This window comes from Melanostigma gelatinosum (genome assembly GCF_949748355.1).
Source record: "Melanostigma gelatinosum genome assembly, chromosome: 16".
In the NCBI taxonomy this organism is placed as follows: domain Eukaryota; kingdom Metazoa; phylum Chordata; class Actinopteri; order Perciformes; family Zoarcidae; genus Melanostigma; species Melanostigma gelatinosum.
In genome coordinates this window covers 17,281,830-17,308,618 of record NC_136649.1, presented here as the reverse complement: position 1 = coordinate 17,308,618, position 26,789 = coordinate 17,281,830, and the positions used below count along the sequence as shown (strand labels likewise).

The window sequence follows — 26,789 nt, the reverse complement described above, 5'->3', positions numbered from 1 at the left end:
CATACATAACCTGTGTAACTAAAATATGTGAACAACGTACACATGGTGTACAACTTCTTCGACACAATCTCGACGCTTGAGATATGCAGATTTTCGTCAACGCTCGAGAAAACGCGGAAGTGTCGAACAACTCGGGTCTGTTTTTCCTGTGAAGCAACAGCGCCGTGGAGAGGGACCCGTTACACGATCGCCGCGATATGGCCAAAGTTGGACTAAAGTACCCTCGTGTCGCTGCACCAGACTACCGGCGTTACATCGTGGTGAGATAAAGTTGTGTCTTGTGTGGCCGCAGCTTCTTCGGCGCTACTTCTCCCTGCCTGCTCGGCAGCGTTAGCTCATGAGAGCTAACTAGCTAGCCTCCCAGCTAAAGTTAAAGCCAGAGGTTGCTGCTGGAGTAGAGCCTCGCATAACGTGACACTCGTCGCTCCTGCGGCGTTGGCTGCTAATTTTCCATTTTCGTACTGTTGTTAAAACAGTCCCGTTATTGTTACAGTTAGTTTATGCGGACAGTGTTATGAGGCTAATTTCTGTGTCGTCTGTCTCTCCCTCCCTGAGGTTACTGGTAGGGGCGGGGTTTCATCTGTTTTAGCCACGCAGACTGAGGCGTTTGTCTTGCCTTTACAGCCATGGAGAGATTAGAAGCTACATCAGAGCTCCAGTCACGGCTGTCGGCCCTCTCCTTCTCGTCGTTCCCGGGAATAACAGCCAAACAGAGCGACAACAGACCGCTGGACAGGTAGCCTGTTGCTGCAGAAAGTGCCGCTTAGACAGCGACTGTAAGGAAACGCGTTGCTAGTTTTACTCCTTGCATCCTGAATGTCTTCTCTGGTTATATATATTGTGATATCTTTTTTTTTTCTGCTGGCATACCATCTGCTCCTCAGGCTCCCGAACACAGACCTTTCACAGAGCTGCACCCAATCCAAAAACCAAGCTGATATGGAGGAAACCAAGGCGGATTCAGGGCAACATTCTGAGGTATTTCATATTTAAGTGTGTCGGACGAGCTGTCAATGAGTGGCAATAAACAGTGCAATAGGATATGATTTCTCAGCTATAATATCAGCGTTGTGTTTGTGTGCTTTTTTGAGGGTAATGCAGCGGTCCCTGCAGAGCTGGCCGCGGGGGAAGGAGGCGAGGAGAACAGCGCTGGGAGTTGTCCGCTCTCCGCTGAGATGAAAGGTGAGGGCCTGCAGAGTGTGCCATCATAAACTGCTGCTTTGTTTTATCATAAATCTTTTGACACAAGCTTTAAAAACCTCAGGTTTATCTAAGCCAGATAAATGATTATCAAAGTTGCCGTTATGCTCTTTGTGGACACATTGCCATTTTGTGCCTCCTGACAGCAGCCCAGATGCCGCCCCTGACACCCCCAACAACGTGGACATCTGCTGCAGTGAAGGAGCTGAAAGCAAAGCTTCGAACGGAGGACGACAGCGTGGTGACGGTGTACCGAGGCGACATCATGACGGTCCACGTGCCCACTGTCCCCGAGGCCAAAAAAGTGTGCTGGGAGTTTGCTACAGACGGTTATGACATTGGCTTCGGCATATATTTCGACTGGACTCCTGTCACAAGCCGGTCCATCACCGTGCACATCAGCGAGTCAAGTGATGACGAAGACGAAGAGGAGGAGCTGGGAGGTTAGTTACTGTGGTGTTTGCAATTCAGAGTGTAAAGCGGCCTAAATGTATCATTCTATAAAACCTATATCGGTCGTTCTGCATCTACAAAGCACACCGTAGTTGTGTTTTTATACGTCTTCCTCCAGCTGGGACCTGAGGCAGGGTGCTTGACTTTGTGCTTCATGTGATTCCTGTTGCAGGGCCTGTCGGTAATGGAGATGTTGAGAAGGGCTCCAAAAGTCAAACCAACTCAAACTTGGCTGAAATCGTACCCGTATACCGCCAGGACAGTCACACAACCGTCCAGGGGGGGAGCCACGATTTTCCAGGTGAAGGCACTTACCTGCTGAAGTTTGACAACTCCTACTCTCTATGGCGAAATAAAACTCTGTACTACAGAGTTTATTACAGTGCCTGAGATGCCACTTTAAGAATGTAGACTTTAAAGAAGAATATACTCGTAAGACCGATGAACTATTTTTGATTCAGTACTTTGAAAAAGATAAAGTTATAATATAAAAGGTTAAATAGAAGCATATCTATTTTTAGCACGATCGGCTTGTGTCGCCGCATGTTGAAGTCCCAATCGGATGCTTTTGAATGCAACATCTGCTCCGATGTCTTACTGATTGATATTTGAAGAACCCTTGCATAAATGTGCCGTGTCCCTGTGTAAGCACTGTGCTATTTGGTCAAGTGTCCGTCATTTAACATTAACTGTCTTCAGCTGAGACATTTCTATGGTAGCAGTGATCAGGGAACACCTGCACAGAATTCATTTCACCAGGTGCTTAATCAGCAGCGCTCTAAAGAATTAGTTTTGTTGTGTGTGTGTGTGTACTGTGAGCGTACACCTTCGATGATTATGTTTTGTTGTTCAGTGTATTTATCCTTCTTTGTATCGTAACTTATTTTTTCTATCTGTGTCAAATTATATCGCGTGATAATGGAGAATATGATTATATGATACAATGCACAGAGTTGTCTCCTGTCATAGTGGTGTGTTGGTAACAGGTATAGAAGTTGAATGTACTGAAGCAAGTGGTAACAGTTTACCAGAGTGTGCTTTTTTTTATGACACAAATAAAAGCCATCCCTTATCGCACAAAGCTCTTATTATGTAATATAGATTCAATATTTACAGTTGGCCTCCCTCCCTTTTTAATTTACTGATTCAGAGGAAGCGAGCGGCTGTAATATTTCATCCGAATGCATTTTGTGCACAGGTCTGTGTAAGTAAAGGTCAGTGTTTGTTTTTGAATCTCCCCGGTGCATTCGGCATCCTTTTGATTGCGTCGCTTTGTTTCCGTCCGGTTTCTAAAATCGATGACTCTACCAAACTCACTTGTGTGCATGTTCCCAAAGATGTCTCAGACTGCTAATGCCGAAAACAATGTAAAGCAACTGGTTTACTGCTTCCCATGTCTGCTGAACTGTACCTTTTTACTGTACGTCATGATGACATTTGTTCCTGAAATTTATATTCCACAATAAAGAGAAGATTGACTAGTTTTTCTTTTTGATTCATTTGAGAATTGGATCAAACATATTGGAAGCTGTGAGTTTGGAAACTGAAGTGCAGGTAAACATTTGACACTGAAGACATGTAATTAAGGCCGATGGTGTGTGTGTAGTCCCTCAACTAAATGTGTCTTGAGACGCCATCATCGCATAACAGTCTCACTGCTGATCCAGGATTAGGAAGCTGGTCCCCCGTGTTTCCATCAAATTATGGCATTAGGGGATTGATGTAATTGTTACAGAAGTGCTGATGAAACCAGGTTTTATTTTCATCTCTCCCTAAAGGCCAGTCAGACTCCTGAGTAACATCTAGTGTCCTTCACATTTTACATGATGTTCTTGTATGATGCCACTCCAGTAGACTCTGATTTGATTATTTCTAAAAGGTGTGGACAGGAGATATGCAGTAACTTATCGATTGTCTTGATACTTTTTGCAGATATTTTTTCCATATATACTCAATTATGAATATATTATCTACACATGTGTAGTCAGCCAATAATTGAGTATGTAGTTTGAGGTGTTGTAATGATCTGCATTATAATGGAGGTGTATTTATTGTTCAGTCAAAAATATTACTGAAGCACCAATTGATATTGGTAATCATTTTGGGCTTCATTATGTTTCTTTAACAATGATTTGTTTAATAAAGCAAAATGCTGTTTTTCATTCATCAACAATCCGTATATAAACACAAACAGCCACAGAAATGACCATATCAGTGAATAAACAATTATCTTGACATAGTGAGACATAGCTTTTTTTTTTTTAAATATAGCTGTGTTTTTCCCTCAGAAAAATTGAAAGACATGAACGTGGCGATATACTGGTTAAAATAAACTGGCTGCTTTCAGTAATTCCACTTAACGTTAGCTGACAGGCCATTAATCAGACAAAACACATACAAATATATACCTTTTTGTTATTTAAGTTATTTGAGTGTACGAATCGTGCATTGTTTCAGAAATATCTGTTCAATAACACCGAGCCAAACCACGCAGGTGTTTAACGATGGATAAGCTGGTTAATTAGAAAATCAACAGTGCTGCGGTCTCAGCTGTGCGTTTTCTCGACGGCCTCGAGCTCGAATCAGCCAATCAGAAGTGATTACCGGAGCTCCAGGTTGCAACAAAGTAATGCCAGCTGCTGCTCGTGCGTTGAACTTTTTGAAGGCGACCTGAACAGACATGGGGAGGTTGAATTTTTATGTCCTTTGGTCCCTGCGTGATGCCCCCCGCCAGTTCATCAGGTAGGCTTTTAAAAATAATAATAATTCTGTTTTCACACTGACGCAACAATTCAAACACGCGGTCTCACCCTCTGCAGGAAATCCAACCGAAGTTGCTTTCAAGTGCACATCCCACTGCCTCTTCCCAAACACCTGGTCATCTTTGGTCTCGGAGAATGGAAATGCAGCGAGACTACAATCTCAGCAGATGTCCTGGTCAGTGCAGAAGTACCGGCACAGAAAATAGGGACTCTCTCGGCTCAAGCAAGGTATGTGAAGGCACTGCATTAGGTGCACAACATGTAGTCCTAAATTGGTTAAAAAAGCCCTTTGAATTCAGGTGCTTGACCTGGGAGGGCGACTGGAGCGCTGACATTGTCACGGTGGCAGCAGAGAGAGGCAGGAGAGGAGTTTATGGCAAGATTATTCTCACCGTGTGTGGAGAGGTAGGACGGTTTGTATTTGCTGCCCCCAGTTAATGTCGATGCTTTAAGGAAAACTGATATTTTAAAACATACTCCATCTCATATACCTAACAATATAAGTATTGGCTTCCTGGATCATATTGTCACTGTTTGTGTTTCATGCAAAGACTTGTGACCAGCCGCTAGATAAAGCCAGTGTCTTTAGCAGCACACCTCTGGTTCAACGGAAACGTCTGTTCCAAGAACAGCAGGATGCCACTGATCTCTCCGGCACGATACTCCAAAGCGCTGGGAATGAAACGGTGAGATGAGGTTAAATGAGGTTAAAATTGTTTGTCTGTTATCTACGTTTGTTGCACCATTTTTAATTATGTGCCTTGCAGATAACCCTGGACTCCTCACACTTGGCTGACAGTGTTTGCTATGCTGACGTTCAAGTGGATAAAACTGACATCAGCGATTCCACTGTGAGAAATAAACTCCCAGTTTGGCCGATGGTAAGAGTCCTGCTTAAGACTGTTGTCTGCGTGTACGGGTATGTGACTTATTCTGTGATGTACTCTGCAACTGAAAGGATAAGACACCCAGACGGACTGTTATTAGTAAGAGAGGCCGCCTGACGTGGAGCACTGAGGACATGGACAGTCTCACACAGGACACAGACCAGGCTTCCACCGCCAAGAAAATGAGGCTGACCAGAATGAACAGCAAAGAGGAAATGACTATGCAGATAAAGAATGAGAACAGAGGTCAGAAAACTTAACAGCTACTGCGGTCCCGTCTGATTGCACACAATGGGGTTCTGACAGAACTCTGGATTTAGTTTCAGTGTCTCCATCAAAGCGCTGGAGCCATACGATGTGTCTGAGTGACCCTGACACCGCCATCCTCATTGGAGGGGAGAGTGCAGATCAACACTACTGCAAGGACTCCCTGTGGAAGCTCGAGTTGGGTCGGTGGAGTTTGTTGAGTTACTTGTGTAGGCCAAATAGGAAGCCCTATAACATTTGCACGTTGATTGCATTTACACTGAACATGTGCTCTTTCCAGACAATGACTTCTGGTTCCCCATGAACTCCTCTATCTCTGGACCCGTACCACCGTGTTCCCAAGGACACTCTGCGACCTATGACCCAGACTCTAAGTCGGTCTTTGTGTACGGCGGCCTGAGGGAGGGCCAGCGCTACAGCGAGCTGTACATCCTAAATACCCTGACCTGGAAGTGGAAGCTTGTTACTGTGGGGTTTTTTTGCGAGTTACTAACATGTTTGCAGTCTTCAATTTCCTATCAAAATTTCAAGCAGAGGAATTGAAAATGTTTTCTTTTTGGTCTGTTTTTGTGAATCAACCTCCCTTTAGGCGAAAGGGGATGTCCCACATTTGGCATATCATTCTGCTGCCTTTTATAAGAAAGAGCTCTTTGTCTTTGGTGGAGTTCAGCCAAGTTATTCCGTGGTGGATAAACCCTGCAGCAATGCTCTGTACATCTTTAACCCAGAGTTTGAGCTCTGGTACCAGCCCATTGTGGAGGGGGACAAACCTCTGCCTCGGTTTGGGTCAGTCTTCTTTTCCAAACTACTACAATAGATTTACTGTCATCCAAATAGTTTCCCCCCCTTTTTTTTAAATATTGATGCCATGTTTGTATCAAACAGACACTCAGCCACACTGATGTCACAGAAGTTGATCATATTTGGTGGACGCAAGACTGCTACCTACCTTAATGACCTCCATGTTCTGGATCTGGGTAAGATGAAGATTCTGTAGCTGCATTAGACATCAACTTTGTGTCCAGGTTTAAACTGATATTATGTTTTTTTTATTTCTTTATGAGTGAAGGATTCATGGAATACACAGCTGTGAAGTGTGGGAACATGCCACCCCTGCCTCGAGGGTGAGTACAAACTAATAAACCTTGAGAAATGTCCTCGGCGTAGCCATCTGGTTTGTATATTTTTGGTGTCTTCTGACAGACAGAACTGCATTTGAATCTAATCGGTTTTAACGGATCATCTCGTGACAAAATACTCCTTATTTAGCTCAATATGACATAACAGTAAGTGGTTTAAATATTATGTAGACAGGCTTTAATAGGATATTGTTATATATGAAAATATGTCCTTGTCTGGACAGGTTTCATGCAGCGCTACCAGTTTCAAACAACAGGATTTTAGTAAGTGGAGGTTGCAGTGCAATTGGAGCCCTGCAGGATGTACATATTTTCAACACTGGTGAGTACATCCACTTCAGTCTGATTTTATATAGTGAAGACTATCTGTGTGATCCGCTTTAGTCCATCATTGTTCAGTCAGGTTAGTGTCAGTCATGTGATCCACTCTTGTGCGCAGTGAATCCTCGTGCTTTGATTTCTCCTTTTTTAGACACAAACATGTGGAGCCCAGTGGTGTCTCCTGTGCTTTGCTCAAAGCCTCGTGCCGGACACAGCGTGATAAACTCTGGCTGCTCCATCCTGACTGATGCAGAGAAGCATGAACGGGGTGAAAATGTCGGCGTCCTCTGCACGTTGCTGGTGTTTGGTGGATCAGACTGCTCCGGTACCTTCTACAACGACACGGTCAAGTGCACAGTGGAGATTCCTGGTGACAAGTGATGGATGGATGGATGGATGGGGGGGGGGGGATTCATTCAGGACAATTGTTTTTACCATTTCTTTTTAAATAGTGTCATCTGCCTGACTGAAAAATAACTGTAAAAGTCCTTTTGGTTGTTTGTTTGTTTTAATGTTTTATAATTGTTGCATGATGTAATCTGCATCTTAGACATTTATGGTTGTCCTTTTTATTCCTCGTATGAGTCTTTTAAATAATCATACATACTTCCTCCACACTGGTAATAGTGAGCTCAGAGGTTTTGCACTTTGCATAACAAATCTCTGATCTGCATGTTGTACACATTACTGTATGTCCCCTTCCTTTGTCCCCCACATGTCTGTATGTATTTGAGGGTAAAGTAAAAATGTATTTTAAAAAGCCAATAAATATTTTTAACTCTAGTTTTCTTGTTATTGAAAGTAACGGCACTCAAAAATGGGATCATTTTCAGAGCACTTTATTTAACAATGTACGAAGTGGCATGGCTGTCAATAAAGCTGCGGAGGTATTCTATGCACGCAGATCAGCAGGTGTGTCTGGCTGACACGATGGGTTGGTCACTTTGAAAGCTTCAATCTCCAGTAAAGTTTGGTTTAACCTGTTAATGGTTGGATACTGCCAGACTTCCACTTTGAACCTGTGGAGATGAAAGGCAGAGGGGTCATGCGAGGGTGAGTTAAGTTCAGCGGGTGGTTTTATTTAAACAAAAGGTAACTAAACAGCAATTCATGTTCTCTTCTTGTCTGATTACATACCTCTCTGCATTGTAGACTTGTGGGACCAGACAGATGTCTGCCATGGATATCTAAAAGGTAAACAAAGCAATGAGTAATGAAAAGTATCTGCTGTATATCACGCAGTCTCATGCTTTGATGACAGCCATGCCTCTTACCTCATCACCTACACAGTATTTCCCCGCAGTTTGCTTCAGAATGGGCTCAAGAGCTGGAAAGGAGAAGGTACATAATCGCATTGCAAAGGACGTTGCGTGATGACGGCTGAGGGTGTACAGGCTTCCACCTACCTTGAAAGCCGCGATCAATGAAGTGCTGAGCCCACTGCACCTTTTCTGCTCCGATTTTCTGAATCACGTGCAAATTCTGAAACACCCAGGAATTGATATTGTGAGGTTATATGCCTTGAGACTGTATTTTTGTATCATGTCACACCTGCAGCCTGTTGGAACTGCCTGCTACAGACTGACTCTTAATCATTGCGACTGTGCTGTTCTCACCTGCAGAGGCTGTATCCCAGAGGCAATGATGTCACTTATCATCCGGACCTGGGCACGTTTCTTTGGGTCTGCGGGCAGAAGCCGAGGCCCTGGCCTGGTCTCATCGACGTATTGGATCACAGCCAGCTGTGTGGGTAAGAAACCACTGTCAGTAGTATTTAAGTTGGTTACCTAAAACATGGTGTATATCATTGCATGGGTGAAGAGTTTGGGGACTTACTGACTGACAAAGGGTGATGCCATCAATTTCAACTGCAGGCACTTGTAGCATAGGGTTTAATTTCTTGTACTGTTCAGTAAGCTTGAGCACATGGAGAACAATTGTGAGACAAATATAGGATTGACATTGAGTGTCCAGTGCCTCATGCAGGCTACAGTATGATTTTTTAAATTTTTTAATATTTTTTATTGAAAGACACGAGACAATATATAGACATGACAAGAACAGTGGGATAAAAGCCAGCAAATATCATATAGTCAGTGTGTGTGTGAGAATGTCCTTGAGCCTTTTGAGATGGAGGAAAAAAAAAAATATATATATATATATATATAATAATAATTTAAAAAACCAAACCGAAAACAAACAAACATGAAAAACAGGTAAGTATGTGTGCATATGGATGTTCATGCACGTGGGTTTCAATTGGTTGTCCGGCAAGAAAAACAAAACAAATCAACAATAGTAAAAAAATACACACACACAAAAAAATATATATATACATACCGGTATATATACTGTACATATTTCAATATTAATAGAATGGGTGGTGTCACGTTTGCAGAAACATAGTCAGGGATGACCAGGTGGAATGGTGTTCTGTTGTATTGTATATGATGGATGAGGTTAGATTTTCCATTGAAATATATTCTATCATTAAGTTTCTCCAGTGTGCGATGTGTGTATTATTCCTTGATTGCCAGTATGACATTTCTGCACTGATATTGATCCTGGGAATCTATACTGTACCTGCTGACCTCCATCTTTGATGAGATTGACTGGAACCTGGTCATATTCAATACCTTTGAGAGCAAAAGCTGATGCACAAAATGCAAATGATGAAATTGTTGTCATTGAAATGCTTTAAGTAACAGCTTAGTGGTCAGATGATGTAGCATGACTTACCAATGCGAACCCTCCAGGAGCAGGAACTTCTGAAGTATCCATGAAGAACCGGCTGTATGGAAACGGACCAAAACGGACCACGGTCAGTCCCATTTGAAAACACTTCAGTCTCCATGGACATAACGTCAAGTTAAAATGCCTTGTGTCAACTGGTTCACCTTAGTTTGAGATGCCATAGCTGTTTTTGTTCGAGTTTTTCCTGAACTAGACAGAATAAACTATTGCAGACCGTTTTTCTACAGTTTCACATCTCCAGCAGCCAATAGGAGGTGCTCCTAAAATCCCTCCTACCTACTCTTCGGTCCATGACTAAGCAATATCTGTCCGTCATATGGTTCACATTAAGTACACACACACGCTCTGGCTCTCTCGCTCTCTCGCTCTTAGAAAACGGCTAACAATGGCATTACAGTACCTTGGCAAGGAAAACAAAGGACAAGTGCATTGTTGTGGCTGTGATATCGTTAAGCTAAAGATGAGCTGTGTTGCTCAAACAGACATCGATTATGTCTTTCACATTTCCCAGCAAAGCATTGTACGTTCACTATAATGTCACACGGGCATAGCTCTCAGCCTGACTAAAGCCAGTTTTAGCAAAGATCTTGGCCACAGTTCAGCTCTGGGTTGCATTCAGAAAAAAATAACTTCCAGCCAGCACATGGAAGAGTGAAATGTATTTCATCCAATGGTTAGCCGAGTTCTACGTATAAGGCGGGATTATCTAAAACATCAACTGGCGATTGGATGGAACGTGCCCACAGTTGACCAATCAGGCTGCGTTCTTTATGGGCGTTCTAACATGTAGCGAATAGCAAGCCTCGGATTTGTTCAGAGCCCGCCCTACAGGTAATACATATCCGTGATGGACAAGTTAAACCCTGTCATGTTGTCCTCGGCTCGGCTGGCCACCTGCGGAGTTGGATAAAGAAAGTAGTTCTACGTACATTCAAGAAATTAATAATTCCCACCATGGCGACAACAGCGTTAAGATCAGTACTAAAGGCTAAGGTAAGGTTCAAATGTTTTACAGTTTTAAAACTGGAAATGACACAGGCAGGTTTGACAGCTCACGTTGTTCATCAGTGCAAGGTGTCATGTGCTGCAGCCTCTAATGATAATACATTTTATTTGTGTAGCGCTATAAAAGGTACTCAAATGCACTTTACGTGGTAAAAACAATAACACACCGCTATATAAACAATTAAACTGCCGTACAGAGTGACTTTATTTTTCACAGATGGGATTAACTTCACTTGTTTCTTCTCTTCAGAGGATATTCTGCGTGACTGTATGCGTATGAACTGATTTATAGCATGAAACAAGTGGCCGACTTCAGCTATTCTGTATATTTCAACCACTGAAGACTTCTCACTCTATTCAATAGAGTGAGAAGTCTATTGGCTGGACTGCATTTATTCTTCCACTCCAGTCAGATTGACTGAATGAGTCGACCTGAAGCCTTTTTATTCCACACTTTGTGGTTGCTCATTATTCTTGCATGCTTTCAGGGTAGGCTGCAATTGGAAAACTGCTGGTTTTGCTTCTTTAATGTATTACAAATTATGTAAACAAACTACAATTATAGTGTCTGGACAGATTAATAAAGCATTTGCTGATTTCATTCAGACTCCCTGCTTGTTTTCTTTCTTAGGTTCCACTGAAACTTGGCCGCATGTGCTACTCCTCCTCAGTGGTGAGTTGAGCGCAGTGTACAGTTAATTGTCAGACTGCAATTACACTTAACAGCAACTGTAAAGGGAAATACATGAACACGTTGCATCTCTCCTCACAGCCAACCACCAAGCTGTTCATCGATGGGAAGTTTGTTGAATCCAAAACATCAGAATGGCTGGATATTCACAATCCTGTAAGTATTTCATCTGGACTGGATCGAGAAACAGTGCACTCATCGTGGTAACCTCCACCTAGTTGGGTTAGATTTATCCGGCTTTAGCTGGAAGGCTTCGCTGTGGTTTAGTAGCTCTGATAAGGCTCAAAGCCACAATGATTTGTTTCTGATGAACTTTGACCGGCAGATTTTTGAAAGTCCACATATCTTAGTTAAACATCTGCTAGGATTCCCTTGTTACCTAAGGTTTGGTGAACTCAAACGGCTGATCCTTATTTTCTCCACTGCAGGCTACCAACGTGGTGATCGCCCGTGTACCCAAAGCCACCCAGGAAGAGATGTCTGCTGCTGTGGACTCGTGCTCCAGAGCCTTTCTCTCCTGGTCTGAGACCTCCATCTTGAATCGGCAGCAGGTCTTCCTGCGCTATCAGCAGCTTATCAAGGACAACATTGTAAGTCAAACAGGTCAGAAAGTTGCAACTGAAAACAAGACTGTACTTTTTTAGCACTGTTCAGTTTGATTCTATTTAGTTGAACAACTGTCACATTTGACTTCTTTTTGCAAATCAGCGTTTTTAACCTTTCCACATTAGTTCAGAGCCTGCTGTTTACATTTAAAAATACTAAGTCTGTCGTTTACATGATATTAAATCTAAAGCTGAGAACAAAGGACTGACATGAGGGTCATCTTGTGTTCCAGAGAGAACTTGCCAAGGCCATCACAGTGGAACAAGGCAAAACCCTTGCAGATGCAGAGGGGGATGTATTCAGAGGCTTGCGTAAGTGTATCACCCTCACACACACGTGTGCACGCACCTTTACAGAGGGCAACATCTCTTTTCTTTGCAGAGGTTGTGGAGCATGCCTGCAGCGTCACCTCTCTGATGCTCGGTGAAACCCTGCCCTCCATCACCAAGGACCTGGACACCCACACATACCGACTGCCCCTTGGGGTGTGTGCCGGCATCACACCCTTCAATTTCCCTGCCATGATCCCTCTCTGGATGTTTCCCATGGCCATGGTGTGCGGCAACACCTACCTGCTGAAGCCATCGGAGCGGGTGCCAGCCTGCGCCATGCTGCTGGCCAAGATGCTGCAGGATGCCGGTGCTCCAGACGGGTCGCTCAACATCATCCACGGCCAACATGCTGGTAAGAGTTGGTCTCTTACCTTGAGCTGGTCATTGTCTGCATCTTTAGTGTAGATACAAGGCAGTGTTGGTAATGAAACTGTTATTTAGAGCAGATGTTTCAGATTCTCATTAAACAAGGCTAATCACTGGCTACGAAGAAAAAGAAAAGAAAGGAAGTTCATTATTAGTCTACAGACTTAATCAGGGTGAGCAGGTTTGGGAAAAGGAGTTGATATTTTAACTTTAGTGTTATTGCTCCTTTGGTCTTTGACAGGTGCCGTGTGTGTGTGTGTGTGTGTGTGTGTGTGTGTGTGTGTGTGTGTGTGTGTGTGTGTGTGTGTGTGTGTGTGTGTGTGTGTGTGTGTGTGTGTGTGTGTGTGTGTGTGTGTGTGTGTGTGTGTGTGTGTGTGTGTGTGTGTGTGTGTGTGTGTGTGTGTGTGTGTGTGTGTGTGTGTGCTAGCATTTCTGTCTTTGTTTTGCGGCTTTTCTTCAACACACACCAGAACATCATGTTGTGGTTGAATTAAAAGGGAGCACTGATTGAACACTGATCTTTGGTTGTTCGTAGCCACATATGGACCAGAGAATGATACATGATTGTAATTATGAACAGTTTAAACTGACCCACGTTTTTATATAAATATATGACTGCAGGGTATTGATAACGTATAGATACTTCTGTTTGCTGCTGCCTTTAATTGAACCACATTCAATTAATATATTAATAAATTTCCTGCATTTCTGCATTTTACTACTGAATTTTATTTCTTACACTGTTTCTTTAATTGTTTTTAAATCTCCTTTTCTTTTGCCTTATGTTTTGATGCTTTTAATGGTTTTATGTGAAGCACTTTGAATTACCTTGTTGTTGAAATGTGCTATACAAATAAACTTGCCTTGCCTTAAGCTGCCACCAAACGGCAAAGCCTCTTTTTTTTATTCATTTAACATTTTCTTGTTAAAGTTTATTTTAAAACTTGTTAACTTTTATGTGGCAAAAAGTTTTTGTCTTTTGTGACAAAAACACCAGTTTGTATCTATGCCCATTAATTCCCCTTTAATGTAACATTCAAGTAGAGCTGAAACCATTCATTTGCTGATCTATACATCCATATCATATGTTTGGGTTTCGGCTCTGAGAAAAGAACGTTGTGAAGACAAAACAATTCACTAATTATTAAGGAAATATTTTGGCAGGTTAGTCGATAATGCAAATACCTATTAGGTGCGGCCCTAAATCCATGCCAGGATATAAAATTCAATGTTTCTTTTTTGTCATTTTCTCTGTCATCATTCATTTGACACATTATTTGAAATATCAAGGATATCTGAGTTAATACAGTTTCGATAACTGTCTTTGTGCCACAGCTGTGAATTTCATCTGCGACCATCCGGCCATCAAGGCAATCAGCTTTGTTGGCTCCAATCAGGCTGGAGAGTACATTTACGAGAGGGGCTCCAAAAAGGGCAAGAGGGTCCAGTCAAACATGGTGAGTTAAGAAAAGAGTCAAACACGGTGAGTTAAGAAAAGAGTCAAACATGGTGAGTTAAGAAAAGAGTCAAACATGGTGAGTTAAGAAAAGAGTCAAACATGGTGAGTTAAGAAAAGAGTCAAACATGGTGAGTTAAGAAAATAGTCCAACACGGTGAGTTAAGAAAAGAGTCAAACACGGGTGTATAAATGTCTGACACCTGCTGTAAATGTCCAGCAGGTGGCAGCATTGGCCAACGGATGAGTGTTGTGGTTTTGTTCCTCCTCACTGCCAGCTGTAAAGATGAGAGAAGCTGCAAAACAGAAACTGCAGCTGTGAATCACTGATTGTCCATTGGTCCTCTGTCATAAGGACTCAAATGTAGAACAAATTTCACGATATGAAAATGTTTAGGTCGTTTGTATATAATTCCACGATGTTCTCACTTGTGACTAAACCAGCTGCTGTAATGTGGAGATCACACAGCAGAAGGCTAACCGCTTCTCATGTACTGTAGGGAGCCAAGAACCATGGTGTGGTGATGCCTGATGCCAACAAGGAGAACACTCTGAACCAGCTGGTGGGTGCAGCGTTCGGGGCAGCAGGACAGCGCTGCATGGCTCTGTCCACAGCCATCCTGGTGGGCGAGGCACGGCGCTGGCTGCCGGAGCTGGTCGAGCGCTCCAAGGCTCTGTGCGTGAACGCAGGTACCGCGCCCCGTCACCCCACCCATCACCAGACCCCGTTCCCCCCCCCCCCCAGGGCCTTTTGGTTTAGTCATCTCGTGGCCACCCACGCCGCCCTGACCACACCTCTCGCCTTTTGGCATGTTGTAACTTCACATTGGAATCAGCTGGGAGCGAGTGCTCGTTGAGTCAGCCCTGCTGCAAATTTGTGGCCAGATCTGCGGCTCAGAACTAAATGGCGGTTTAAAGCATCAAATCCTTTGAGAAAGAACGTTGATTTGGAGTAAAATAGAGAACGATTATCCCTCTTCGCTACGATATGCATTCTTATTTTTGTAGTGCACAGGAAACCCTTAAGTATCCATTTTTGAGGGAGTGCCTCAGGGCGCCCCTCGTCCTGGTTTTGCTTGTTTGTAGCAAAAGACATATTTGAATGTCGGTGTCAATTTAATGAGCTCACATCACGCGAATGCCATGGTATAGCTGGTTGTTTTTGGGGCCCTGCTAGGAGACCAGCCTGGTGCAGACGTGGGGCCTCTGATCAGTCCGCAGGCCAAGGAGAGAGTCTGCAGTCTGATCCAGAGTGGTGTGGATGAGGGAGCCAAACTGCTCCTGGATGGCCGAAACGTCAAGGTCAAGGGTTACGAGAACGGCAACTTTGTGGGTCCCACCATCATCTGCAACGTCAGAGTACGTGGGTTTAACTGCTTTATGTATTTGCATGGGAGAACTATTAAGAACCACTCTCAAACTAAACTGCCAGTAAATATGTTCACGTTTTTTGCTCCCCCCCCTCCCCCCCCCCCAGCCTGAGATGAAGTGCTACACTCAAGAGATCTTCGGGCCCGTGTTGGTTGTTCTCGAGGCAGACACTCTGGATGATGCCATCAATGTGGTCAACAGGAACCCCTATGGCAACGGCACAGCTATCTTCACCACAAATGGCGCCACTGCACGCAAATACACTCACGAGGTGGACGTGGGCCAGGTGAGTGGCTGCAGCCTCCAAATGTGTTCCTCTGTTTTGAGAGAAAGGAGACATTCACATCCCTCTGTCACGTCTAAACAGCATCTCAATTAGGGAGCACATCGCATTTCTGTTTGAAGACCTTCACACACACACACAAAAAAACTATTATTTTCCATGTCAAGTATAGCCTTGTTTGTCCCTAACCTAACATACACACATTCGGCAACCCTCCTTCCCCCCACTTCCCCACCAGTAGAGACTACAAATAGCTACTGCAAATATGTGTCTGTTTACAGAAAACAGGGGGACAGGGAAACATTTTTCTTGGTAGTATTCGATGAAATCTTAAATTAAACTCAAAAGGGATTCCTAAGGTCCTATTAGGTGTAAATAAGGTCAGCCGTTACCCTGCTTGTTTGACTGTGGAGCCTTAGTTATGTCCCGTGTTTGCTGTTCACATGTCGGGGAATGCTGTGCAGGCCATGTGCTGTTCTTCGCTCCAAACCTCGATGCAACAAACATCTACTTTTCCCTTTTTTTTTTTTTTCTCCCCGCACCTTCGCCAAAAGGCCTAAGTGTGTCCAAACCTATTCCCGCTGTTTCAAACATTCTAAACCGACCAACCGTGCCCCTACTGCCTTCATAACAAAATGTTTTATTTAGTTTCTCTTCCCTTTCATAAGAACATGCTGTGCTTTCAAAACCGGCAAATATAAGCCGCAGGTTTATCTTTGTTTGGTGAGATCATGTTCGCTTGTTTTTTAAAAAGCATGGATATACCACATCTCTCATCAGCCGCGTCTACCTCATCCTAGCAATTTAGGATCCTGGGGAATTGTTTTACAAAACTTACACTTATGGAAATGAAAGGGTAAATCCTTGTTTTCTGCAGGTCGGAGTCAATGTTCCCATCCCAGTTCCACTGCCTATGTTCTCCTTTACTGGGTCAAGAGGATCCTTCAGAGGGGACATGAACTTCTACGGAAAACAAGTATGAAACAAACATTGCATCCTATTGTTGCATGTATAAGAAACGCACAGATCTAGCAATCAAAGTTCAGATGTAAATAAATATATTTTTTTCTCGACAGGGAGTCCAGTTCTACACACAGATCAAAACTGTAATCTCACAATGGAAAGCTGAAGATGCCACCTTGACGGGTCCTGCAGTCACTATGCCCACCATGGGACGCTAGATACTTCATCCAAGCGCTGATCTTTAGTCTGACACACCAGGAGATCTGGACCCGTCTTCTACTTAAAGGACACTTGTGTATAGGGGTTGAAGTTCTTACCGGTACTACTACCACTACCACCTTCATCGCTTTATTGCTCCGCTGCTGTCCCCTCTTCCCGGTTTTATGGAGTACCGGCCTACTTTCACCCCTGCTAATTATGTTAAATGTGAGTAGTTTATTTATACAAGATATTTAATAATTATCCCCCTTTTTAAAGACTTTATATCAGACTTTAACAGTGCAATGTTATTGGATCTGTATCATTTCCTCAAATACAACACCAGTATTGAATTTCTTGTGTCTTTACTCGCACTTTAATTTCATCCACATAAATGACGGTTTCCATAGACACTGCATCTTGTATATTATTATTATATTACCAAGCCTTGAATACATGCATGTTTAAGATATTCATGAGCACCAACAAAGCATCTTGTGTTCTACTACACACACGATTGACACTCAGTGGGACACGTTCAAAGCAGAGGCGAACGATCCAGAGTGTGATGTGCTGTGTGGCGGCCTCAGAGAGGTGGGCATATCCGGCACGCTGTTGGGGTTCGAGGGCAGAACGAGCTCGGGCGCCTGGGTGACGAAGGTCGCCGGGGAGAGCTCCTCTCTCATTCTGGAAGACAGTCGTCGTCATTAAGCAAGATGCAACTGTCTAATAAATCAAACGTAGGCAGTCGTGTTCTCACAGCCGACGCTTTCCCCTCTGAACATGGAAAGTGGCACCAGTAACAGGCTTCGTAATTGCAAGGATGAGGTACGACTCTTATCCTCGTACATTCCTTTGGTGTCTCTTACCAAGCAGCATCGCTGTCAGTGAGGCTTCTTCTCAGAGGAGGCTGAGGTTGCCTGGCTTTCCTATCAGGAAAAATGCAGAGTTGCAGTTAAATACAGAACTAGTGAAAAGCCATGTTTTAGCACGCTGGTGTCTATTCACTCCGGCCTGCAGACGGTCTTGGAAAGGGGTTACTCTGGGTAAACACAATGTACATGTACTTTTTATCCCGCTGACTGGGTCGCCAAATGTTCCGTGTTATTCTGCTGGACTGGGTGCCAGACCACCGTTAACATGAATACACATCTCCTCTGGCCCGCCGTACCCCCGTGCATTCATATCCCCTGCGCACTCCTTTCTGAAAATCATGTTACCAGCTGCTCCCTGGCCACAAGCGTTCAAAGAACAAAATAAACTGCAAGTGAAGAGGGGCCAATGGGCCTGAGAGCAAATCGACGTGACCAGATGTTTGTTTCCAAGCACACGACTCTGTGGCTGGGCCTATTTTTACTATTGTGCCCAGACTTCTTTCTTCATTCTTTTTAAGCAGCTGGATGGAAAAGAAAATTGGTCGAAGCCTAACTGATGTTTTATGGTATCCTCTTCTGCTGAGAAAATGGCTGTTTATAACATTAAAAAGAGGGAGGAGTCACCAGAAGTTCAGCCTGAACTAGTGCTTGGTGTCACTGCACTTTGTTCTTCAGAGGCAATTGATCCACAAAGTCCTTCTTCAGGGATTTCAAGAGGTATTTTGTTAGGATGAAGTTAATGAGTGAACAAACAAGCCTTTTGCTCAGACAAACGCAATACAATTATTGGGGGGGTTGTATTACCTTTCACTCTGTCCATTCATTTTAGCAAAGAGCAGCCTGATCACGTGTTCCTTCTGCTCCCAAGTTAGATCTGAGATTTCAACTTTGCTGCCTGGTTGATGAGTCCTTTTAAGAACAGGAAAAATGTATGTTAACCCCTGGTATTGAACACATCATCTTTCATATATCGGCTGTATTAAGATGATCCATGAAGAGTGCAGACCACTGAATGTGCTGCAGGTCACTTGGCGCTGATAAACACGAGGTCTTAAGACATACACCGTTGTAAAAGTCATGGAAATGATGGGAAGCGGACCTACCACCTTGCAGCCTCCATGTCTGAATAGACGGAGTTGGTGCTGTGGGGGCCTTTCTGAAAGGTGCGGATAGGTGGGAACTTTAGTTTTCCTGCTGTGGCTTTTCTCAGCTCCCAGCGATAAGCCTGTAGCGCCTCCTTTTTGTATTGCAACCTGCTGGCCATGATCTCCTGGTTCACCTCAGCCAGTGCCTCATGGAAGAACTGCTCCAGCTGTTTGCGCTGCTGTACGATGATTCTCGCTAGCCGCTTGACCTTCCCCAACTCCCTGTCCCGCATGGAAAGCACCTTCTGGAGCTTCTTCAACTCGACCCGGCCGGCCTGGATGCTGACCAGAGTGGTCTTCTCCTCCTCCTCCTCCTCCTCCTCTCTCTCGGCTTCCCCAGCTTTTAGCTCGAGGGCCTGCTCCAGGGACGCGACCGTGGCCCTCAGCTCAGATAGCTCCTTTTTTTGGGCCCCCATCTGAGCTGCGTTTTTCTTTACCATCAACTCAAACGTTTTCTGGGTGAGTAGACAGAAGAGCAAAGTAGTAAAATGGAAAATCCTTTCATTTGCATGCCAATGTAGAGCTGGAACAGATAATGGTTTGTGTGCTAGCCCGTGCTGCTGAGCGAGTGCCCAAGGCTTCAACACGGTGGATTTACTTCCCTTATTTACTGTCATCAGAGGTAAGATTAATGAGCCAAATATTTATTTGTTTTAAGGAATCCGTGCCAGAAACCTGCAACGGAGAAGCCACTGAATTTGAACCCCATACACCAGTGGAAACTCACCAAACTGAGAGGCTGGGTAGTAGGACCACAAGCAAAATACACAGGTTCAGCACAAGTAAACAACACAAGGGAAAAACCACCTGAAATATATTCTGCACAGGTCTAACAAGTGTTTCATAACTGAAGTGATTTGAAAATGACTTCATGGAGATGAATGGTTTCTATCCCAGGACTGCCGGTGCCCAACAGTAACGCTGCTGTTTGCTGTTCTACGGGTCAAACATACCTTGTCCAGAGCCAGCGAGGCATTTTCCTTTGCCATTGAATTTGTCAATATCTGCAGTTGCTCTGCCTCCTTTATGTGATATTTCAGTGCTTCATTGAGACGGACGTTCTCCTTGAATACAGAGCGCGAGGCATCGTCCAACTGCCTGAATAGTTTGCAGGACAAACAAAAAAAAGCCTCTGAGAACAGTGTCTCTGACAATGAAAATATGCTTATGAATGTTAATGACATGACATGAAACACACGACATGACATAATTCGCTCTGTTTCTTGGTTCCAGCGCACAGAATTTACTGGGTCGGTGTACTTGACTTTTAAAAGACGCGATGTGTGTTCAAAATTAAATCAATTACTGACACGAAGACCAAACGGGCAGGACCGCACCAGTATCAATGTTGATGTTTTATGAGCTGCAAAAAATATCTAAACATAGCAGTGGTGACATAAACGAGTCAAACGTAATAAACTGTGGTCTTCCCCACACACATTACGCCCCCTTGTTCCGAGGCGGCTGAAGATGTGATCATTGGCTTGGGTGATGGACATTATCTGAATATGACCAGCCGGCGTGGTCAAGTAAAATAACTATTAGTTGTAGTTATATGTATTTTAAATACATAAACACTTGCGTGAGTTCATTATTATTTCTGTGCGTTCTGAGGACATCCAAGTGCAGTTTATAGAATGAAATTAGATTGTAAAAAGGGACAGCGGAAACACACTCACACAATGGCTTCATTGTGGGCCCTCTCTACCCCCAGGTCGATGATATGCTCAGCTTCCTTCTCCAGGCGATCCTGCAGGGAAATGTGCACATCTATTTCACCTCATTATTAGTGAGCATCTTCCAAATTGATCAGAGTCGGATCATTTGGCTTGACCGTACCGCTTCTTTTAAGAATTTGCACTCCCTTTCGTTGAGGTTCTCCCTGTGCTCCTTATCGGCAGCATCCAATTTCTTTCTCATCTACAGAATAAAAAGGTTAAAGGTTATTGGTTGCATGAACATCCTGACAACCGCTCCTAATAGGAAACCCTCATAAGTTATTACTGCGTTTGTTTTACTCACATCACTAAGCTCCTGCTCCACCTGGGACTTCCTCTCTTCAAATTTCTCGATTTTCTTCATCCAAAATGGGATCATATTAAAGTCACTGGACTTCTCTCTGAACATTTCCTTCAACTCGTTGATTTCAGTTGTGTAATAATCAACCTGTGGAACACAAAATGAAGAACATTCCACACATTAAATGTGTGCCTTTACTGTCTATATACAGGACTAGAGATGATGTAAAGTTCCCATGAGTGCAGCTTGGAACAGTTTGGGGAGAAGAGTTTCATACCATCACAGATTAGTCAGGCTAAACACCTCAAGATGCTATTGTGGGAAAGCCAGTCAAAAATGTGACAAAATTGCGCGGTGAAGTTTATTTTCATGCCTTCGGTGGAGTAGCTTCCATTAGCTAAGTAAATTTTCAAGATGAACCATTTTATCGCCTCACAGCGACAAAAGGCCTGAACAGCGTGTCTTGATGTCCCATGTTTAGAGAGAACCACATGACAAGTACTCTTTTCCCCTCGCTGGACCTATGGGACAGTTCCATACATGTCATAAATAGGGATGTTTCAAGTTCGTCCAGGCCATGCCTCTTTTTTGGAAGATGGAAAAACAGCTGCTACCAACAGAAGCGAACGTAGATTCGAATTTTGTCTGTTTGATAGCTTGTTTTTAGCGACAAGCAGCAGAAGTCAGTGGGGATAAAAGGGGTCAAATAAGTTCCTTTATTATGCTAACTAAACTTTTATTTTAGAGTAAGGATCTGTGTGACAGTGTGATTGCCTTTTCCCAAGCAAGTATTTTTAATTTGTAATTCTGTGACCACTGAGATTAAAATAGCAAAAGACCATGTAACTCGGAATGTGATGGTGTTGTTGTTGTTGTTGTTGTGTTATGGTCTCTGGTTGTTATCTTCTTACATAATAAATGTCAACATAATTACACACAGGACAGTTGTTAAGACACGGCTCAGCACATTTTGTTAAGTTGCTCACAGTAAATCACAGCAATGGCGCGTTTTACAATGAACAGGCTGGCTGCAGCACGTTTTGTGGGCCAAATGAAAAGTCGCATTTGTTTTCTTGTCGCTTGTTTGAAAATGAACTCACCAGTTTGTTTTGTTCTTCACGTGCAACTCTTTCTTGACTTCTGAGTCTTTTCTGCAACGTATTGATCTGTTAAAACACGGACGTGGTTAATCATTCATTAATAATTAATCATACACACACACTACGTGTTCACCTTCTCCTCTTTAGCTGCGTCTTGTTGCTGCGTGAAGCCAGCTATATCGATCGCGTCCGTCTCCGCTCGGTACAGCTGGCTCGTGAGATCGTCGTTCGCGCGTGCCAATTTGCGGCAATCCTCGCGGTACTCCGCGAGCGACTGTTCGGTGACCTTTAACCTCAGCTCCCAGAGGGCAGCGTTGTCCTTGGCTCTCTCGATGTCATACTCTTTGACCGCTTTGGTCTCCTGTTTTCCTTCCTTCTTTCCTTTCCTTGAACGAGACACAAAGTGTTTTTACGTCAAAGCTAACGTAAAACGTGTACAAATGTGGCAAACTGTTCGGCACTCACCGGGCTTTCGCTCTCTTTACTTTGGAGACTTTCTTTTTCTCCATCCCTGCTACCGTTAATATACTACAGACAACAACCCCGTGCTACCATAACGACGTTTGATCAGTTGGGCTAAGTTAACAGTTCCGGTACCGGTAGCGAGCTCCTGAATGTTTGTCTAGTGTTGTTGTCATAGGAGCGCGTTTGTTTTGTTGCCATGGAGACGCTGCAACCGAGGAAAAGTTGTTTGTTTGTCTGCTATGTGTTTTATGTGTATTCTGGTTTGGCATTTTATAATCTTTATGTTTGAAATAAAACATTTTATGTCTGTAAAAGTACAACTCACCCATTTAGCTATGCAGTTCCTTTAAAAAAAATGTTTAAAATCAGTCACTTGTCATAGGAAAAGTACAGCTTTGCTAATGTTATTATTTATGGCTCTGTTATAATAACACATGACAGTGTGACAGCATGCACTGTACAGGACCGTGATGCAACAAGGAATAAGTTGTTATCATTTACACATGTGCTTTTCCTGCCTTCAAAATAAAAGATGCCCACTAGTAACATCATTAAATAGTTCAAATGCACACCTGAGTTTATCACAAATAATAAGCCAATATTAATAAATTAGTAAAGATGAATGAATGGTTTCGTCAGTCAAATATCTGAAAACAGTGAAACATGCCCCTGCAGAGTTCCAAAGTCATTCCAAATGACATTTCATTCTCAATTGCAATGAAATGAACTAATACGTTTGAGAAATCTAACCAGCAAATGTTTGACATGTTGTCATCTGTTAAAAGTTAACCAATTATTAAGATTGTTGACAAGTCGGCTAATTGATTAATGACCTCAGAATACAAACAACCTTTATATTGTTGGACTTCCCACCGTTATAAGTTTCTAAAGTTTGTTTCAGTCATTCAAAAAATTACCAGCAGCTCATTGTTTTGGCTGCGGTTTTGTGTTTATATCTCACCTTCTGCTAAACTTTTTAGACGTAGACAAAAGTTTAAATCAATCAATCACTTTCAATCACTCTGGGGAGATTGTAAGATACAGATGTCTGTTCTGCTCAACAGCCTGTGGAATGACACACTATTTGTCCCTTCTCTTGTAATTAGAGTCTTCTCATGCTGAGCTCTATCAAACAGGATCTGTTTGCACATGATCTCCTCCCACATGATGACATGAAATACATTGGACTCCTGTCCTGAAAAGAACTATGTGTTACTCGCTGCCATCACCACAGGTTCTGGGAAAACCACGAGGATAATCGTAAATGTTGGCTTACATCTTCGAAGAAGCTCATCCAAAAGAAACAATGTAAAGTTAGCGCAGGTCATAATTTAAAACCATGACATTCTCTCCATTATCTTGTTCAGCTTTCTGCTGGAGCCTGACAGTGTCCAGTGTAGATTATTCATCAAACAAAAAAAGTAAATATAAAAGTGTTGGGTGTAGCTACTGTAAACTGAATCATATAGGCTCTGGCATCATCAACAGAGTTTGAAGACTAAATTTAAAGGTAATTACTATGACAGTGAGGAGAGAAAACTGAAATAACCCTGAGCTTTTCCAAGCTGTCATTATCACTGGAATTGTAATGACAAGGTTTGGGGTCCCTTCAATGGACTTCTTGGGGTAGGACACCCACAAACATGGCATTCCTGAGTAACATTGCAGCATATTAATGATATATTGCACAGTGTAGATTACAAAGCTGGGGTCTCTTCTTATGCTTCATGGTTTCAGTTAACTTGAAACGAAATACCAAAATTACCTTTAAAACATTGTGTTTGTAATGTGCTGTGTCATGCTGTAGACTAGAGGGACACTTTACACACCGATTATAGAGTGGCAGTGCACATATGAATGACATCCTAACATGATTTAGCAACATAGAGATGTTCCTTAACAATTGCTGTGCTTAGTGTTAGCTGAATGCGATTTCTAGACTCAATATTCAAAAATGAAATGTTTGTTGTAGATATCTATTCCAGTTTGAGCTTTTGTGATACTTCCAACTCCTTATTTAAGATAATGCCGGGTAAAGCGGTGGTTATCCTGCATTTACCTAAAATGTCTGTTGTAAAATCCAAATTCATCTGACATTTTACTCAGAGGGCAGTTCCTATTGCATCACATAGTTCTATTATAAAAGTAGGTGTGTTTTAAACTAACGCATGCTGTGATTCATGCACCAAATGGCCTGAGGTGGATTGCAGCTGTCCAACCTCTACACATTATCCAAATTAATTTCTACATTGACGACAAGATGTGTTTGAACATTAACAGCATTTGAAGTCCTTTTTAAAATATTTAACGAAGGCTTCAAAATGAAAACACACTCCAAACAAAACATGGCTTCTTTTATATCTGACATTTCTTTCCAGGGTTTATTTGTCACATTATCACATATGTTAACATGCAACCAAGACATCTATCGGCACAAGTCAGAGAGAGGTCCTGCACATGTAGCTTTGATAGGGGCGAAGGACCATTCTGGTGAGCCGCAGGATTGAAGAAAGTAGCCACAGTATTTAGAAAAAAGGAAGGAGGAAAGAAAGTCCAATATTTTTAGTTCAAATTACAGTGCTTTGCACAGTCGAGTGTCCTGGGAGCGGAATGGCATGATGGATGAACACTGGTGCCAAGCCCCACCCTCCCCACATTGTCCTCTCTGTGGACTTCCTGCACTCTTTTGTGCCCATCTGCAGGACCTCTGCCCTCCCCTTACCTTCCTGACTGGGCTGGCCGACCGCTTGGTTTTCGGCCTCAGTCTCGTATAAGCACATGTTAGGTCAGGGCTGGGGCAGGCTCAGTTTCCCTAGGACGCCTCAGTTGCTAGACTACCAATGCCTCCTGTTTCAGATGTGTGTCCTCTTTCTGTTGATACAAAGTGGGTGAAAAATATCACAGCCCCGTACAAATCTCAGTTCATGCTCCGCTGCTGTATCCTTGATATTTTCATATTACCGATACCATTAATGCACATTATTGACCTGCTTCTTCACCAGAGTCTCTGTGCTTTCTCGCCTCACAGGTTCCTGTGTATCCGGGTTAAACCTGGAACAGGTGTTGCCTCCTGTCGTGGTTGTGTCATACATTGAATGTGCTGTAATTACATTGAATGTGTTGTAATTCACTATCCTGTTCTACACACGACATCATTGCACTTCTGTCCATCCTGGGAGAGGGATCCCTCCTCTATTGCTCTCCCACAGGTTTCTTCCTCTTTCCTCCCCGTTAAAGGGGTTTTTGGGGAGTTTTTCCTGTTCTGATGTGAGGGTTCCGGGACAAGAAGATGTCAAACTGAGGCAAATTTGTAATTTGTGATTTTGGGCTATACAAAAATAAATTGAATTGAATTGAAATTGATGCCTCTGCATCCTGCACTAAGGCCTGTGACTGAACGTTACATGAGAAAGCATTAGCCGATACATTGCAGCATGTCTTATGATGCCGTGCCAACCACCCACCTAAAGCAGAGAAACAGCCACTCATGCTTTTCATGCATTTTCTAGTGAAACGTGCCTCGCGGCCCAAATATTTTTCCTTTGGAAAGCCTGTGGTTAACACAAGGATGAGTGGGAGTGAGATGATTGCCAACATTTTTTTGTTTACTTTTATGCCAGCTGGAGTGCAGGTCACATTTGCATTTTTTTTTAAGGTTGGTGAAAGAGCTGCAGCTGATTTTATTGTGGTGATTATTGCAGGATCATGAAGTGGAGGTTGAGAGTTTTTTTTAAACAGACATGAATCATTCCAGCTTCCGAACATGATTAAGTAGATGTAGTAATACCTGATCAAAACAAAGCCAGAATCCATTCAGGCTGCAACACACATCTTCAGTCACATCTTCAGTCTTAAATAGGAGTTGGAGTTTCTTGTTTTCATTTCTTGTAATTACCCACAAGGTTAATTCCAAAGATTAGAAAATTGAGATATTATAGTACCTTTGAAAACTGCAGTAATTGATTTTAAAACTCTACTGACGTGCCTTTATAACTGCCAAATAGAAACTTACATCACTTTTAATTTAACGATGTAGCCACATTTGAGCACTTGTGAAGTTGTGAAAGTCCAAAGAGTTGTAGGGTGAAGGAATTTCCGAGGCAAGTTACTATGTAAGTCTTAAAAACGCCC

The 26,789-nt window shown here is 43.0% G+C and overlaps 5 protein-coding genes across 11 annotated transcripts; 3 read left to right on the top strand and 2 right to left on the bottom strand.

The window, feature by feature from the left end:
- The first annotated feature begins 129 nt into the window (after nucleotides 1-129).
- tmed8 (transmembrane p24 trafficking protein 8) lies at nucleotides 130-3,137 on the top strand. Of its 2 annotated transcripts, none has more exons than XM_079287404.1 (6): nucleotides 130-260; nucleotides 625-736; nucleotides 885-978; nucleotides 1,092-1,182; nucleotides 1,350-1,643; nucleotides 1,826-3,137. In XM_079287404.1, the coding sequence occupies exons 2-6, from the start codon at nucleotides 627-629 to the stop codon at nucleotides 2,041-2,043; spliced, it is 807 nt and encodes a 268-aa protein (XP_079143530.1). In that variant the 5' UTR covers nucleotides 130-260; nucleotides 625-626; the 3' UTR covers nucleotides 2,044-3,137. The 2 variants fall into 2 exon arrangements, with proteins under 2 accessions (XP_079143530.1, XP_079143529.1); XM_079287403.1 differs by having other exon boundaries at nucleotides 1,347-1,643.
- Nucleotides 3,138-4,333: 1,196 nt separating this feature from the next.
- LOC306790049 (uncharacterized protein) lies at nucleotides 4,334-7,410 on the top strand (the record flags this gene model as incomplete). Its single annotated transcript, XM_079286148.1, has 13 exons — nucleotides 4,334-4,395; nucleotides 4,473-4,643; nucleotides 4,715-4,820; nucleotides 4,967-5,101; nucleotides 5,183-5,266; nucleotides 5,374-5,548; nucleotides 5,629-5,751; nucleotides 5,850-6,037; nucleotides 6,159-6,355; nucleotides 6,455-6,546; nucleotides 6,639-6,693; nucleotides 6,933-7,030; nucleotides 7,181-7,410. 13 exons carry the CDS (start codon nucleotides 4,334-4,336, stop codon nucleotides 7,408-7,410), a joined length of 1,716 nt encoding a protein of 571 aa, XP_079142274.1.
- Nucleotides 7,411-7,852: 442 nt separating this feature from the next.
- Nucleotides 7,853-10,310, bottom strand: gstz1 (glutathione S-transferase zeta 1). 4 transcript variants are annotated; one of them, XM_079286221.1, is made up of 9 exons: nucleotides 10,184-10,310; nucleotides 9,769-9,820; nucleotides 9,613-9,680; nucleotides 8,866-8,946; nucleotides 8,646-8,771; nucleotides 8,436-8,511; nucleotides 8,304-8,356; nucleotides 8,167-8,216; nucleotides 7,853-8,048 (listed from the first exon to the last, which is right to left on the bottom strand). In XM_079286221.1, exons 1-9 carry the CDS (start codon nucleotides 10,211-10,213, stop codon nucleotides 7,922-7,924), a joined length of 663 nt encoding a protein of 220 aa, XP_079142347.1. In that variant the 5' UTR covers nucleotides 10,214-10,310; the 3' UTR covers nucleotides 7,853-7,921. The 4 variants fall into 4 exon arrangements, with proteins under 4 accessions (XP_079142347.1, XP_079142348.1, XP_079142346.1 ...); XM_079286222.1 differs by lacking the exon at nucleotides 10,184-10,310 and adding an exon at nucleotides 9,927-10,101; XM_079286220.1 differs by lacking the exon at nucleotides 10,184-10,310 and having other exon boundaries at nucleotides 9,769-9,918.
- Nucleotides 10,311-10,646: 336 nt separating this feature from the next.
- Nucleotides 10,647-17,074, top strand: aldh6a1 (aldehyde dehydrogenase 6 family, member A1; the record flags this gene model as incomplete). The annotated part of the gene is made up of 12 exons (XM_079286682.1): nucleotides 10,647-10,776; nucleotides 11,420-11,461; nucleotides 11,561-11,635; nucleotides 11,908-12,069; nucleotides 12,318-12,396; nucleotides 12,467-12,769; nucleotides 14,119-14,240; nucleotides 14,740-14,929; nucleotides 15,417-15,598; nucleotides 15,717-15,896; nucleotides 16,771-16,869; nucleotides 16,970-17,074. Exons 1-12 carry the CDS (start codon nucleotides 10,738-10,740, stop codon nucleotides 17,072-17,074), a joined length of 1,578 nt encoding a protein of 525 aa, XP_079142808.1. The 5' UTR covers nucleotides 10,647-10,737.
- A 386-nt stretch (nucleotides 17,075-17,460) lies between these two features.
- Nucleotides 17,461-22,782, bottom strand: bbof1a (basal body orientation factor 1a). Of its 3 annotated transcripts, XM_079286733.1 has the most exons (11): nucleotides 22,659-22,782; nucleotides 22,327-22,579; nucleotides 22,194-22,259; nucleotides 21,097-21,240; nucleotides 20,914-20,994; nucleotides 20,754-20,824; nucleotides 20,028-20,172; nucleotides 19,033-19,529; nucleotides 18,734-18,838; nucleotides 17,924-17,983; nucleotides 17,634-17,741 (listed from the first exon to the last, which is right to left on the bottom strand). In XM_079286733.1, coding segments are annotated over exons 1-11 (1,467 nt in total). In that variant the 5' UTR covers nucleotides 22,703-22,782; the 3' UTR covers nucleotides 17,634-17,740. The 3 variants fall into 3 exon arrangements, with proteins under 3 accessions (XP_079142857.1, XP_079142859.1, XP_079142858.1); XM_079286731.1 differs by lacking the exon at nucleotides 17,924-17,983 and having other exon boundaries at nucleotides 17,461-17,741; XM_079286732.1 differs by lacking the exon at nucleotides 17,634-17,741 and having other exon boundaries at nucleotides 17,755-17,983.
- Nucleotides 22,783-26,789: the final 4,007 nt, after the last annotated feature.